Here is a 16,622-nt window from a genome sequence, read left to right on the forward strand (position 1 = left end):
CCCAAAAAAAAAATGAACTGGGGAGGTGTTCTCTTTACATTTTGTGATATCCTCTATACACTAAAATAAGAAAAGAAAAAGCTGGACCAAAATATATATTAAACTATTAAAACCTGTTACTAATTTTAAAGAACCCGGCTGTGACGCCATAGGTTCATTTCACAGACATGTCTGTGCCCTGCTTACAGTATGTCAGATAGTAAATGGCAGTATAAAAGCAAAACAAAATATATATATAAAAATTCAGTTCCTTCTCCCTGATGTGTAACGTTTTAGAGCGTTAAAGTAAATGGAAGTAAAAACAGAACATATAAAAACTACACAGCTTTGAGTAAAAAAAACAAACCAGAATTCAAAATAAGGGATTCTAAATTATTACTCAGCTCATGGCAAATACTAACTTGAAATGCAGAATTTTGATTTGACCATAACACACAAACAAAAACAAAAAAAAACGCAGCAAAGCAAACAAAAACAAACCAGCCAGCGTTGTAATACATGACAACTTGTTACAGCGCAAAATCCAAAGTAACAGTTGCCCAAAATACACTTGTAAAAAGAAAATAAATGGCAACATTTCATACAAAGGCTTTATTTATATTTTTTCCTATTTAAAATCACACCAAGTACCAGCAGGTGCATTTAAAATAGTTACTTTGAGATTCCTGTAGCAGTAAAAGTTAACTAAATTCATTTGTTGAGCTGTATAGATAAAACTATGCATCACAATTTTTTAACCAAATAATACATATTTATGCAGCTTGAACTATATTTATTTTCAAAACATGCCTGTAAAAATCTATTCAAGAAGTGTTAGTACTCACTAACCTAAAAGTGAAGATGGAATTACTAATAACACTGCATAACAAAATGATCAACCACATCTCCATGGCACTTCAACATTAATTTGTAACATTTAAGACTACAAATGTGTGCTCAAACCTTTTGTGCCTGAAAATATTTAGTACACAGAGGGCTCTAGTGTATATCACCAATAGGGACTCAATGTAAACAGTCATATTTAAAGGAAAATACATCGTTCTCCTTCACTTATACTATTACAAACTGTCGAGTAGGAGATCATACCTACACAATGTATACCGTTCTTCAAACATATATGTGCAAGAAATATCCTTTCATTTGGTACTGGATTTGATCTCCTTTTCGGTATTCACAATTTTTGAGGAACCAATATTAATGCTTATATTTTTTTCCCACCATCTCAGCCTATTCACAAGCTTAGTTCATTTGTTAGTTAGGCAAAAATCCTATTTACAGTATGATGTGACAATATTTGATTTTGCTATTGAATACAGTCTGATTTCATAAGGGGGTATCCCTCTTAACCTATGCTCTAGTATTGAGGAAAAGATCCTGGTTCACCAATATCAGCTGATTTTATAGTGACACTAAATTCAGGAGTTAAATCTTAAAAATGCATTCAACTACCTGAACTATTAACAGAAATGTATCTTATTTGTGTATCACTCGGCTGTAGATCCTCAAATCATCTCTGAATTGCTGCTGACACTGTCCTTCCTTCTGGAGGGTGGCTACTTTTGTTCCCCATGGTCCCTGTGTGTTTTAGAGTAGCCACCATTCCAAGCTCCCTCCTGTGATGGACTACAATCTCATGTTTAGTTTACTAATCTGTATTGAGATTGTAGTCCATAACGGGAGCGGTGGCTACATTACAACACACACAGGGACCATGGGGAACAAAACTAGTCACCCTCCAGAAGGAAGGACAGTGTCAGCGCCAATTCAGAGATGATTTGAGGAACTACAACTGAGTGATACACAAATAAGATACATTTATGTTTACAGTTAATGTACTTGAATGCATTTTTAAGATTGAATTCCTGAGTTTTTGTCACTTTAAAGTAGAGTTGCAATTACACACAGGAACCTACCCATTTACTGTCCTGATCAAAATGTCTGAACCTGAAGGCTGTAGTTGTGCTTTGTGTGTAAATGCATTTTTACTTGAATGATGCATACTTCTCTATTTACCAGTTGGCTTCTTACACAGAACCTGCATTGCCAGAAATATGTAGCATGCCATGACTTTCCTCTCTTTTTGGGAGAGACAGTTGCTTGGCTGTTGAGCAGTTCGAAGGGCTTTGATACTCCTCGAGTAGCTTACATCAAACAAGTGCACAGATCAAGTATTGTGACTTCACTTTTTCCAGATCAGCGACTTATAGTACTGAAGTCAGGGACAGGCCAGCAATCAGCAGTTTTAGAAGGACAGCAATGGCAGCCTACTGCAGCCTCGCCAGTTGAACATATATGAGGCTTAGGAAGCAGCAAACATGTTTCTCCTCAAACGGAATTTACAAATTGTCTCAGAAGGAGCATCTCTATACTCAAATCTGAAGGTTAGTGAAACAAACTGTCATGTTTTTCCTTAAAGCCCAATTCCAGCCTTTTTTTTTTTGCTATGAACTATGGGAAGAAGATTTCTACTTCTTACTTTGACCCCACTGAAAATATTTTATCGCTCTTCCTATCTCCGTGACACCCACACAGAAAATGGGAGCTATGGTCTTAACTGGGACAGGAAGGCATGACGTACAGCAATAAAAATTGCCAGGAGTTCTAACCATTCCCCACTATATATTGTGAATTTGTTTTGTCTGTGTCCCTTTTGGGAGAGATTTCTCATCACTTCCTGACCTGAGAGAATGTGAGGGTAAATCTTCCCAACAGGGACACGCACAGCAATACAAACCTGGCATGGGGCTCGAACCCTTTTTAGCTCTCTCTCAAACAAACTAATTTTTTTGGCTGGGTTTGGACTTTAAGCAAATTTTTAGGGTCCCATCCAGAAAATTAGTGGTGTATTTTATTTCAAATGTATTACAAGCACACTATGTAAGAAAGAATGGTTGGAAAGTACTCTATACATTTATACATACGCACAGTAGTATTCCCCCTTAAAGGGTTAGCAACACCTAAAAATGGAAAGGGCTTCTATACCTTTAAATTTTGTTTCAAGTAGATACGTGCGGAGCTTTTTACAAGCTTAAAACATTTGTATTAGGACTCTTTCACACTGGATGCAAAGAAATTCTTTCAAAAACACAGCAAAGCTCAATGCCTCTAGGATACATGTCAACACAACGCACATTAGCACATGTGCTATAGTGTGACTGGACCCCTTTTGTCTTAGGCCTATTATATATATTCAAGTGATGCCATATAGTATAAGCAACCTTATGCAGTAACAAGGACTGAGATGGATGTTCTAGGGCCGGTTCACACCACAAAGTCTGCCTTCCAGAGCGTTCGGCCTCTGGAACGCACACCATGTCCGGCTCCCTGCATTCAGAGGCGGCGCACGCCCACCGCCCGCACCCGGAATGCAGGCACATTAGTGCTTGCGTTCCGGTCCAGTGGGATCTGCAAAAATAGTGCTTGCAGTATTTTTTCAGATCGCACTGGACCAGAACGCAGGCACTAATGTGCCTGCGATCCGGGTGCGGACGATCGCACTGCGGGCGTGGCTGCAGTGCCATTGACTGCAATGCACCGTCACACTCCCTCCCGCCCCTGAACGCAGGGAGCTGGCCGAACGCTCTGGAACGCTGCCTTTGTGGTGTGAACCGGCCCCAAGTCAAGAACCTCTGCACATTCAGATCTAGATTTTTTTCTTGCATTCACTCAGGTGGATGTATACAACTCACATTCATAACTGCCATTCAAGCAGCTGGAAAAACATGTTTTTTTTTTATTTTTCCAATGACTAAATTTCTCAAACCTATGCCTGAGAACCAGCACTAAAGGAGGCCATACACAATAGAATGAGGTGGTCTGAAAATAGCTGGAACATTGAACCTTCGTTTTCCAGTCCACTATCCAAAGAACAATTTAAAGTGATATAAATGCAGGTCACTTCATTACGTTATCTGGCGATGATGATGCACAAACACATATGCCTCCAGATGTAAAGTGAGACGTAAGGTCATAGGAAACCAATGTTATTTGTGAAAGTAAATGGTCTATATGGAGACAAAATGGCAATGTATTATATACAGTATATGAACATACAGCATCATACATTCTTAATGCCCCCAAAAATACTTCTAATGCAAGAGGAAAGATTATTCACACGTTCCAAAACATGTGCATGCAGATAAGGTGCCTCTGTGTGGAGATGCTGGACAACCTCTTTTGATAACCCAAAGATACTTCAATGCTGCAGTTTATCAGTCTGCAAAGGGGATGAATTGGTGCAACCTTCCCAATAGACTTTTTTTCCAGTGACAAAACAATCCTGCCATTATCAGAGAGGATGAGAAAGCGAGGCGTTGGACCCAGTTTTCTAGGTAGTTGGTGCAGTGTCTATGTTTTGGCCCAATGAGCTGGGTTCAGAAGTTAGTCCAGAGGTAACCCAGTCTGAGAAATCTGTTTGCAGTCAAATAACTGGGAGCGCCAAAAACACACCAGAACAATATTTTATTAACTTTACAATTATCAGGAAGATGACCAGATAACCAATGCTTTTTGGGGGTTCAGTTATCCCCCTTCATCAGAGTTTAAGCAATTGCACACAATCAAAAGGACTCAACTCAGGAACCTGGGCTTGTGTATCAAAGCCAAAAACTGGAGTTCAGCGGGTGTCATTCACAGACAGCTTTTCAGCATGACATTATCTGATGCAGTCCAAGTGCCCTCAACAATGAGATTATCTACCAACATGACAGAATTACACAGACCTTCTCTCTACATGTTTGGCCACCTTTAGGAATCTGGGTCAAGAGCAGACCTTAAGGGTTTACAGACATTTACTAATGAGTTTGCAGAAATCTGGCCACTGATAAAATTGCAGTTGCGTTAAAGGGTATCCACAGAAACCAATATATTCTTAAAATCAAAGATTAATCAGGAGTATGAAACATATACAGTCCAGTGATGGTGACCCTGAATGTTATCAGCTCTTTAGTAAGCTTGTATTGCTATTACTTGGCTCTTGGCTATGGCATCCAGTAAACAAGTTATATTTATTGAAACATTTTTGTAATTAAACAAGTCAAACATCTTGACAAGATCAGAGCAGGAACATATGATCTTTTATAGGAACCCGTTTCATGATTTGGTGTTACTTACCTGAAAGCTGCATCTCCCAATGTGCACTTACAAATGTAGACTTAAAAAAATAAGTGCATACCTAACCATTTTTTTCTTCAGAAAAATATAAGATTAGCATTAGAGTTTTCCCTATGTAACTGTGGTAACTATTGGCAGAAGATGTTTGTCACAATATCAGTTAATGACTAGAAAGGGTGAAGAGAACTTTAATGTGATTCCCCATTTACTGATGACGTTTCTCCTCTGGGCGAAGGTGACCTGGATATTCCTCTCTCTGTGTTTTCAGAGCCAGATCCACTTTGACTGTGCTGATCCACTAATGTGGTACTGGATGCAGGTGGGGATTTTGTTTTCTCCTTAAAGTCTGTAATAATCACGGTTAGGTCCCCCACAGTGACCTCCAAATGCTGTGCACTACTTCTATCCACATTTTTCAATCGGGGCCTGAAGCAAACAAAAGAAATGGAGTATTTTATTCATAGAGGAACAAGGCAATTAGAAAGTTTGATTTAAAGTGACACTAAGCTCAGGAGTTAAATCTTAAAAATGCATTCAAGTACCTTAACTATTAACAATAATGTATCTTATTTGTGCATCACTCAGCTGTAGGTCCTCAAATCATCTCTGAATTGGTGCCAACATTGTCCTTCCTACTGGAGGATGACTACTTTTGTTCCCCATGGTCCTAAGCTCGCTTCTGGGATGGACTACAATCTCATGTTTTTTTTTACTAATTAGTATTGAGATTGTAGTCCATCACAGGAGTGAGCTTGGAGCGGTGGCTACTTTGCAGCACACACAGGGACCATGGGGAACAGTAACCACCCTCCAGAAGAGAGGACAGTGTCAGTACAAATTCAGAGATTATTTAATGATCTACAGCAGGGTAATACACAAATTAGATACATTTTCGTTAATAATTAAGATACTTGAATGCTTTTTTTTAAGAATCCCTGAGTTTAGTGTCACTTTAACTAAAATCTCTCACAATCGTTACACTGAATACAGAAATATTTTTTTTTTAAAAAGTCCCTCAGTCCAGAAAAGAACTGCTAAGTAATGACCCTTGACAAGTCTTGGTTGATCCAGTTCATGACCCTCATTAAAGTATGCATTAGCAAGGTACAATTGAAATTTGCCAGTGCACTCTCTTCCTACATGACTCCAGCAATGATTTTGAATTACATGTAGATGTTACTCGTGTAGTTTCACAGCAATTACAGAATCCTACCCAAAACAAAAATACATATGTTTCACTCGTTTTAAGAACAGCAAGTCATACCTTGTTTTCTTATTACTGTTCTTTTTAATGGGTGTTTCTTTTTCACTCTTTTCCTTCTCTATTTTATCTTTTTTTTCTTTCTTTGTCTGCATGGGTGGTACAAACTGCTGTGTTACTTGCTGTGCCACCATCTGAGAAACGGGTCGAGGTTTTCTGCATGAATAAAAATACTAAACATTAACACGGCATCATTTCTTGATATATCAAGAACACCTAGTATTTACGTAAGGAATAAAATAATTTTGTATCCAATACAGATTTCTGCAACAAAACGTGGAAAGGAGAGAGTCCAATTAGCCATGAAAAATAGAAGATACAATGGGGTTAATTTCTGACCTTAACATACATTTGCAAGATCAAAAACTGCTGAAAACTGTTATGGCCTTCCTATTTTTCACTACCACTTGTCCATCCATAACATCATACATCAAATTATATTAAAAGCAGCTCTAATCAACGTAAAGCTGAACGTAAGGAAGTTAAGAGCACTTTATATTTTGTTAATAGCAGATTCATGTAATCTATCTCACAGCAGGCCTCACACTGGAAGAGGAGGGGCAAGCGCTAGGAGCTATTCAGGGTTTGCTGCACTACAAAGTGCTGTCAGTCCAACAAAGAGATGACCTATGACATATCAGTGTACTTGTGCTCCTTCACTGACCAATTAGCAAGCTGTGTCTCCTTGAATAAGCTACCCTATTACTGTATTGTAGGTCCAGGACCTGGTTAGACAATCTTCATATCCATACACTCTGCCCGGCCACAGAAACAGAATTGCTATGCTGTGACAGGTAATCAGCTTCCATTATCATACTACAATGTGCCTGATTGGCTGCTATGTGAGACATTCATTTGGCACATAGCATGCAGTCACTATCTCATTAACAAAGCTCATATATCTCAGTACCCATCCCTTCTGCAATATCAAGCCAGCTGACAGCACAGCACATTAGCTATAGACTAACAGTGCATCATGACATCCAAGCTTCTTTCCAGCATGATGTCCAGATCTAGTCCACTGGTATATGTTAAGCAAAAATAGTCCCATAAGGAACAAATACACCTGTACACATATGCTTAGCAGTCCCAGATGAAATGATGCCGTACACTATTTTTTCTTATCATGGGGAGTTACACAAGGTCAAACTTTTTTTTATAGTGTCCCAACTGCAACAAGGAGCCGTCTGCATTCTAGCAACGAAGGACACCAGGCAGCAAGAAGCCCTCTGCATCCTAGCAATGAAGGACGCCAAGCAGCAAGGAGCCCTCTGCATCCTAGCAATGAAGGACGCCAGGTAGCAAGTAGCCCTCTGCATCCTAGCAACGAAGGACACCAGTCAGCAAGGAGCCCTCTGCATCCTAGCAAAGAAGGACGCCAGGCAGCAAGGAGCCCTCTGCATCCTAGCAACGAAGGACGCCAGGTAGCAAGGAGCCGCCTGCATCCTAGCAACGAAGGACACCAGTCAGCAAGGAGCCCTCTGCATCCTAGCAATGAAGGACGCCAGGCATAAAGGATCCCTCTGCATCCTAGCAACGAAGGACACCAGTCAGCAAGGAGCCCTCTGCATCCTAGCAATGAAGGACGCCAGGCAGCAAGGATCCCTCTGCATCCTAGCAATGAAGGACACCAGTCAGCAAGGAGCCCTCTGCATCCTAGCAATGAAGGACGCCAGGTAGCAAGTAGCCCTCTGCATCCTAGCAACGAAGGACACCAGTCAGCAAGGAGCCCTCTGCATCCTAGCAAAGAAGGACGCCAGGCAGCAAGGAGCCCTCTGCATCCTAGCAACGAAGGACGCCAGGCAACAAGACAACACCTGCATCCTAGCAACGAAGGATGCTGGGCAACTTAGCGTCCTTTGTTAATAGAGCGCATTTGAAGTGTACGCATGTGAAAGATGTACTGATAAAAACACAGCACTTTCTTTTTTTTTTACAGCTGTGTACGTGAGCTCATAGAAAACAATACACACACATTCAGAGCTTTTAAGAAAAAAAAAAAGCAGCACTTCATTGTTTTTATATGGCTGCATGCATAAGCTCGACATCTTTTAGGTTTTGTACACTGTTGTTCTTAGGACAGATAGGGCCTTAATTTGACAGCAAATGTGGATACATAGATTTAATTTTAGGTTTTAATTAGGAGAAACATTTTTTTTTTTTTAAATGTTGGAAAATAATGTATTTTTTTTTACTTTCATTCTTCGCAATGCAATTTTTAAGCTGACATTCTGTAAAAAGTTGTTTTGGTGGCATACAGCACTAATGTAATAATATACCCTTAATAATGTGTATCCCGTGTTCTGCTGGCTTTTGTTTAGTGTAATAACGCTCTCTTCAGTGATGCTGGATACTCCCCACAATGTTGAAATTCTAACGCTGCAAGTGGGAGAGGCTGCTGCTGCTAATGTGAAAGACTTTGCCCACCCACTTCCTGTCCCCTTGCATTATCTTTCAAAATTGCAAGGCGTTTTGTAAATTACAGGATCCCCCTCAACTAGTCACAGAACACCTTGCATAGTGGGACAAAGTTATAAGTAGTGTATTACTTTCCACTATAGGAGCGATCTGCTGCTGCAGAAAGAGGCAGGCAAGTGCTGCTTCAGCTCTACCTACAAGAAGGAAGTGCCGTTATGTTACCTAACTTCAAATGTAAATGCAATTCAGAAGCAATGTGTTTACAGTGATCTGCTGCATATGCTGTTATGGAGAGCTGTGTAGCAAGATCAGAAGCCCAGGAGGTGAAAGTTTCAGCTCCTGGGCTCAGCACTGGATGCCTGCTTTCACGGACAGCTGGCAGTTCCAGCGTACATGCTGGCTGGGACCAAAGAGAACCACTGTAAGCTAGGGATGTTCAGATACCAGTGTCGATACTTGGCATTTTCACGAGAACTACCTGGCGCTCCACCACTGTCCTGAAATCATTAGTCTGTATTGTTTTATGAAAACTGTCACATGACAATAAACAAAAATGTATCAGTACTTGTATCTGTGAGTACTTGGACGAGTATCAGTACTTGTAAAAAAATTGTATAGGTGCATCCCTTACATATATTTATAAAACCAAAATCATACATTAAAACAGGGATAAACAAATCCCAGGAGCTCCGTATGCTCCCTACAAATGACGGCCGCCTCCTAACATTTGAATTTTCTCTAGTCTAGTCTTGGAGCTCGAAAAGTATCTGTACTTTTACCGAGTATGGTACTTGGTACAAGTACAGATACTTTGGTACTTGGTATCTGAACATCCTTACTGTAAACAGCACTGGGATGAATAGCCGCTGCCCTTTTGCCGTTTTAACCACTTGAAGACCAGGTGTTTCACCCCCTTCCTGTCCAGGGCATTTTTCAGTATTCAGCGCTGCGGTACTTTGACTGACATTTATTCCGTCATGCAGCGCTGTACTGATACACATTTCATACCATTTTTTGGGGACAGATAGAGCTTTCTTTTGGTGGTATTTTTTACTATATAACAAAAAAAGTACCATAAATTTTGAAAAAAAGCATGTTTCCCTATAAAATGTTATGAAACATTTATTTTCACCCCAATTTTTTGGTATAATATAAAAGACGGGGTCACGTCGGGTAAATAGACACTAAACATGTTAACCTTTAAAATTGCGCGCGCCCGCGAAATCGCAGAAAACGACCGCAACCAAAATTGGCCATAGGCGACACTTTAAACGTTTTTACCGCTCATGAGTTTAGTGTTATCAGTGATTGATGGCCCTAAAATTATTGCTCTCACTCCGACGTTCGCGACGATATGTAACATGTGCTGCATAATGGGCGCAATCGTCGTTTTCGTACATAGGCGCACCCGACGCATGTTTACGTGTAGCTGAGTGCCGCACACGAGAGGGGGGAGGGGCAGGACGTCTTAAGACGCCCTCCCGCTCCTAGCAGACTCCCGTCCGGCCGTTCACAAACGGCCATGGACGGAAGGTGGTTAAAATGACATTTAGTTAAATGTGAAATTTCATTAATGCATGCGCCTTAACATGTTGCATTAATGTGTCCCTTCTAAGTAAATGGGCTGGCAATGCACTCAAATATCAAAAAAATTGACTTGCGCCATTTTTGGCAATGCAGTGCACCACAATGCACGGTAGTGCACTGCAGTGTATGGCAACGCTTGGGGTAGAATAAAACATAACTGGATTAAACCATTAGTCACCAATTTATTTGTACATCACTCAGCTGTAAATCCTCAAATCATCTCTGAATTGGTGGTGACACTGTCCTTCCTTTTGGAGGGTGGCTACTTTTGTTCCCCATGGTCCCTGTGTGTGCTCCATGTTCACTCCTGTGATGGACTATAATCTCACATTGAGTTTACTCATTTGTACTGAGATTGTAGTCCATCACGGGAGTGAGCTTTTTAGGACTAGGAGGCCACACTTGCATAAATTCACTATTCTTTTTTAAATGTTTCTATTTCCTTGTTTTCTAGTTGGTCCCCAAACCGCTCCCTGTTTGCAGGTGGCTCCATCAGCTAGCCGGCTGCTAAGGAGGTGTGTCTAGCTGTGTGCATCCACAGACAAACAACATGTGGCAAGCCATGCCCCTGCTCCCTCCACCGTTCTGCTCCCAACACAGTGATTGACAGCAGAATGAGCCAATCGCTACCTTCCCCTACAACCAGGAAGTTTAGGGAATGCCAGGTATCTTCCTGGACCCAGTGGAGGAGACAAGCAACCACACGTAGGAGGCTCAGGGCTCTTGAGAAGAGTACCAAGGCAGGGTGCTGTAATGGCACAGGATCCTGTCAGCCAGCACCATCATCGTGCATTTCACAGTGATCACATCCCTCGGTCTAAAATGAGGAATGTAATGAAAACGCAAATGTTTTATTTAAAAAATGGTATTATGTTGATGGGGGGGGAGGAACCAGGGAGGGCAAAATATACGCAGATTAAACTTCATCTGTGAATGTTGTGTGTTGCAGTGTTATGTATGTCAGTCACTGAGAAATGATGGTCTTTGACTCTACATACAGAATGGACATATGTGTGTGTTCTCCAGGGCCCACCAGTGATCTGTACACTGAATTCACATAGAGAAACCCATCAGAGAGGTTTGTAGCTGCTACAAAGTTGTCCTGAGCAGTAAACACAACAGATCCAGATGTATGGTGGTGTATATAGCCTGTGCATAGCCCTGTGCCTCCTATGGAGGGAATGTAATCCCTGCCATGTCTCAACATACAGATGATACATGTACTCAGCATGCCTGCAGTGTAAGTCTGGAATGATGGAATCTGGTAGATGAGCGGTGCACAGGTCACTGGGGTGAGTGTCATGGCTGCAGGAAGAGGCCAGGTGACGAGGAGTAGATGAAGTGACACTCACCGAGTGGAGGTCCCCTTACGTACATCACACATAAGGCACTTGAAGGCCTCGGCGCTGTTCTTGAAGGTACACACACTGCAGTCCCAGTAACCTTCGTCTGATGAGGGCTTCGGTTGCCGCTTCGGTCTGCCAGGGAGACACACAACACAGTCAGACACACCGAGCACAAAACAAGGCCTGGACTCATCTGCACCTTGTGGGAGAGAGATGGCATGGCCGAGGGGGAGGGGGGACAATGTGTACTGTAATACATGTAACAAGCACAGCTAACGCTGGCACCATTACATGTGTGTGAGAATACAACACGAATGAATGGACCATGCACACGCTGTTACTAGAGGATGGTCACCGGGGAATGGTCCCTCAGGTTATATACCGGGTGCCAAATCCAAACTTACTAAGAGCATGCTGAGGGTTGTGAATAAAATAAGGGGCTGGACATAAAGAAGACAAAAAAATAACCTTGCTGCAGTGCTAAGCTCGCCCGCTAATAGTATGATAGACCTGGTGTCCTGTGTGCGAGGGCACTACAAGGGTCAGCACTCCCTATCCATTTAATGCACAGGGACTGCTGATATTTGTAGTGCCTTCACACACACACAGGACACCAGGATTGTCATATAATGCACAGGGACTGCCGATACTTGTAGTACACCCCCCCCCCCCAGAACAGTCATAATGGACAGGGACTGCTGACACTTGTGGTGCCCAAACATGCAGGACTGTTATATAATGATTAGCGGGCCACAGCTATGTACTGCAGATGGAGCACACCAGGATTATGATATGACTGTCCTGTGTGTGAGAACACTACAAGTGTCAGCAGTCCCTGTCCATTATGGGAGCGGCCGCTGGGTGTCATCCGCTGGGACGTCATTACGCAGGTAATGACGTCATGCGCAGTTGACTGCCGGCAGCCACCTCGCTGATAGATGTCGGCAGAGAGAAGAGGGGACGCCAGGTCCCCTCCTCTCTTGTACAGCTGTCGGACACTCGGTCCATGACCGAGTGCCCGACTTTTCAGAGGGGGTGACACCAAGATGAGTCATTTTGGTGTCACCTGGTGTGGGCCGTACACCCCTTGTGATGCCACTGTCCATTATATGACAGTCCTGTGTGTGGGGGCACTACAAGTGTAAGCAGTCCCTGTCCATTTGCACAGTCAGTCTCTCATACACACAGCAAGACTTACCGAAGCCACAAAGACCAGAAGCAGAGGCGAGGAGGAACCTGCGGCCGAGGAGGGAGGTGCGGGGTCCTCAGAGGGCGACTGGCTGAATTGTTGCTCCAAGTTTTTTCTGCCTAAGCGCAGGCTAGGAAAAAAAAAAAAATGAACCCTGCTTGTCGCTGTCGGTACAAAGCTCGGGACTGGTGGGCCTGATAAAACCTTGTGGCAGGCCGTTTCTGGCCCGCGGGCCTTGTAATTGACATATATACTATATATCTATAGCTAACAAATACACATATGTAGAACACACATCATCTTTCCACTGGACAGTCATCTCTCTCTCTCCCTCCTTGCACTCTCTGCCCCCTTGTTTGTTTTTATCTACTGTAAGCCAGGCAGAATTGAGGCATTTTGGATAGAGTGGATAAAGGTTAGAACCTCTCATCACTGGTGAGATGTACCTCACTGTGTGCCCCTCTAGCCTATCAAGAAAAAAGAAAATAAGGTATGCGCCACATACTATGTGGGGACAATAAGACTTCATTCAGGGCCCATCCACACCTATGCCATGCATTAATCGTATTAGAGCAAGTGTACCACATCCCCAAAATTGAGAATTGTTAACTAGAATGTCAGTAGATTGGGACTTTTCAGGTGCCACAAAGATCTAGATGCAATGTTTTGTTGATTAAAAAAATATATTTCATTATACAAAATTAACAAAAGAAACCCTCAAAAACCATAAACAATAGACTGGATGTATATATTATATTACAAATACAGATTGCATTCATAACCCCATGCACTATATATGATCACCATCAATATCTTGTGGGGAGGAGATTCTGTGGCCTCTTTGGGCTTCCTGCCTCCTCCCACTCAGGGGGTCTCCCTTCGGGGGAAGCCCCTACCTAGTACTCGGTGGACCTGTTTCAGCAGGTCCCAAAGGAGAGGGGTCCGTCGGCCTTCGGGTGGGTGGGCCTAAGTCGTCCTTGCCCTTGTTAGGAGCCTTGCTCCCCGGGGGTTTCAGGAAATCGTAGCCCTTCCTTATCAGAGGAATACCAAGGCACTATTTTTTTTAGCGTGTTGTGATTTCATGATTCACTTTTTTTGTTCACGGGATGTTTTTGATGCACGCTCCACGGGCTTAAAAAAAAAAAAAAATCAATATTTGGTGGTTATACAGTACAACTCGTGAGGTCAAGGCTCACTCTATGTGTTTTCTCAGACCGTGGGGATCTGCTTCCTCAGGAGTTGGGACAAGCCTATTACAGTTTTATATACCAGAGATAAAGAAGGATAATCTATTCATGAATAAAATACATATTTATACAAACATATAGCAAGGTAATATGGACATGTGTGGTAAGTGGATGAGAAATCACAGCCACAAACTAATGCTGCATATGTGGTGGGGTTATGAATGTGTATGTAGTAATAGCTCTCAAAGTGATCGTTATTTGTTATATGTATGAGCCCAGCCTATATTTTTATGGCTTTGAAAGTTTGTTAAATTTTGTATAGTAAAAATATATATTTTTATTTCTATATGTGAATTTAAACAATAATTTGGTGGTAACACGGCAACCTAACACATTGACCTGCCCCCCAGTGGAGAGGACAAATTTATCAGTGGAGTAGCATGCAAAGCATTGCACATCTGTAAAAAGCAATTTATTCGATTTTCACACCTAAAATACATACTTGATGGATGCTTTTGTAATAAAGAACAATTAAAATGTTAAACATTTTTATAAAAAATGTGAATAGGCTTCTTCCAGGATACCACATGCACACTTAGATTTGCTTTTGTAATACTCTACAATACACAACTACTGCTTTTGTATTTTAAAAAAATACAAGATCATTCTTTCCAGGAAAATATAAATACAAAGTGACGTTCCATATGGAAATACAGTGGTTTAGGCTTGCTACTTAGAAATGTAACCACTTGATGAAAAACATATAAGCAGCACATCTATTTCACTATGCTGCAAAGGAGGTGACTGCTGACTTGCCTTTGTATTGCCCAACATACAGTAATACCTTGGTTTACGAGCATAATTCGTTCCGATTATTCCATCAATTGTTTCTGAGTGTCTTAGAGAGAAATCATTTTACACAATCTGATATTAATGGGAACAAAGATAAGATTATGTAGTGATACCACTGTTACTTTCACACATGTGCCTTTTCTGGTGTGGTTAAATGCATGTAAAGTTGCATGCAAAATGCATAACTGGTAGTATTAGATTATTATACAGGATTTATATAGTGCCAGCAGTTTGCACAGCACTTTACAATATAAGGAAGACATTACAATACAAGACGGTAAGGAGGGCCCTGTCCCATGAGGGCTTACAATCTAAAAGGGAGGGGCAAGTGATACATGAGGAGGTAGCTGTGTGGTGATGAATTGTTTGAGAAAGTGATATTTCAGTGGTTAGGTTGAGGTGGCATAGGCTTCCATGAAGAGATGAGCCTTAAGGGATCGCCTATAGGCAGTCAGAGTGGGAGATAGACGGACAGGTTAGGGTAGAGAGTTCCATAGTATGGGAGAGACTCTAGTGAAGTCCTGGAGGCGAGTATGGGAGGAGTTGACGAGGGAGCTGGAAAGCAGGTGGTCTTCGGAAGAGCGGCGGTTGGGGTGATACTTTGACACAAGGTTTGAGATATAGCCGGGGGCAGAGTTGTGGATGGCTTTGTAAGTGGTTATTAATATTTAGAATTATATCCTTTGGGCAAGTGGAAGCCAGTGTAGAGATTGGCAGAGGGGGGTTGCAGACACTGAGCGGTTGGTCAAGTGAATGAGTCTAGAAGCTGCATTCAAATGCACTATATTTATTGAGGAGCAGAATTTCCCCTAGGACGAGGTGTATTAGGACTATATAACACTACCCTATCTTTATAACATGTGTGGGTGGGGGTCTTTAGTAGCACACAGAGCAAAACTCTGAGGGTAACTAGAGCTGATAAGCAGAGTGCACATGTCTGAACTGGATTTCTAGCAGGATCAAGTCTTGTTCTTTGCACTTTTCAAACAGAGCTACCATTGATAGCATTTTGTTCTATGTCACAGACCAAAAGGAACAAATAAGAAAAGTTCATTATTGGGGTTTACATACACTTTAATACAAATCCTGTTTTTGTATAAAAAAACACCGGGTATAAAAATAAATCTGAAAGTAGCTGACCAAAATGTGATGTAGCCTGCAGGTGTCAGATATTTGTTTTATCAATGTCACTAGAAATATAGAAATGGTGTCCAATATCATCTATAAAAGCAGACAGCAATGTAATCATTTAATAAAGGACACCTTACCACCCTCTAAAGCTGGCCATACACTTCTCAAATTGGAGCAGACTGCTGCTGAATTAGCTGAAATACAAGCTGTGGCTGGCCCTGTTGACACCCTTCCATTCAACGAAAGTCCATGTTTAAACCGGTGAAAATTGGCAGCTGAACAGAGAATGTACCCAATTAGCTGCATTCACTTTTTGGGTTCTGCCGTGGGGTACAATAGCAGGCAAGGAAGATTCCCATATCCACTGTTTAGCGTGCATGGGGGAACTGAGCAGCATAAACAAAACAAACAAATGTATGGCCAGTTAAGGTCTGTGTATGCAAAACAGCTAAAGTGAAGGTAGATCTGCTTTGCTGTGAAAGTCATGCTCAAGAACTGTTTAATGCCAATGGTACCTTCAAGAGGAACTTTACTTACAT

The 16,622-nt window shown here is 41.8% G+C and overlaps 1 protein-coding gene across 1 annotated transcript; it reads right to left on the reverse strand.

The window, feature by feature from the left end:
- Positions 1-4,933: 4,933 nt before the first annotated feature.
- On the reverse strand, positions 4,934-14,960 carry YAF2 (YY1 associated factor 2). Its single transcript, XM_018552526.1, has 4 exons — positions 14,945-14,960; positions 11,731-11,923; positions 6,377-6,529; positions 4,934-5,538 (listed from the first exon to the last, which is right to left on the reverse strand). The coding sequence occupies exons 1-4, from the start codon at positions 14,958-14,960 to the stop codon at positions 5,301-5,303; spliced, it is 600 nt and encodes a 199-aa protein (XP_018408028.1). The 3' UTR covers positions 4,934-5,300.
- Between the last annotated feature and the right edge of the window lie 1,662 nt (positions 14,961-16,622).

Source organism: Nanorana parkeri, unplaced genomic scaffold (assembly GCF_000935625.1).
Source record: "Nanorana parkeri isolate BGI_ZX_2015 unplaced genomic scaffold, ASM93562v1 scaffold91, whole genome shotgun sequence".
In the NCBI taxonomy this organism is placed as follows: domain Eukaryota; kingdom Metazoa; phylum Chordata; class Amphibia; order Anura; family Dicroglossidae; genus Nanorana; species Nanorana parkeri.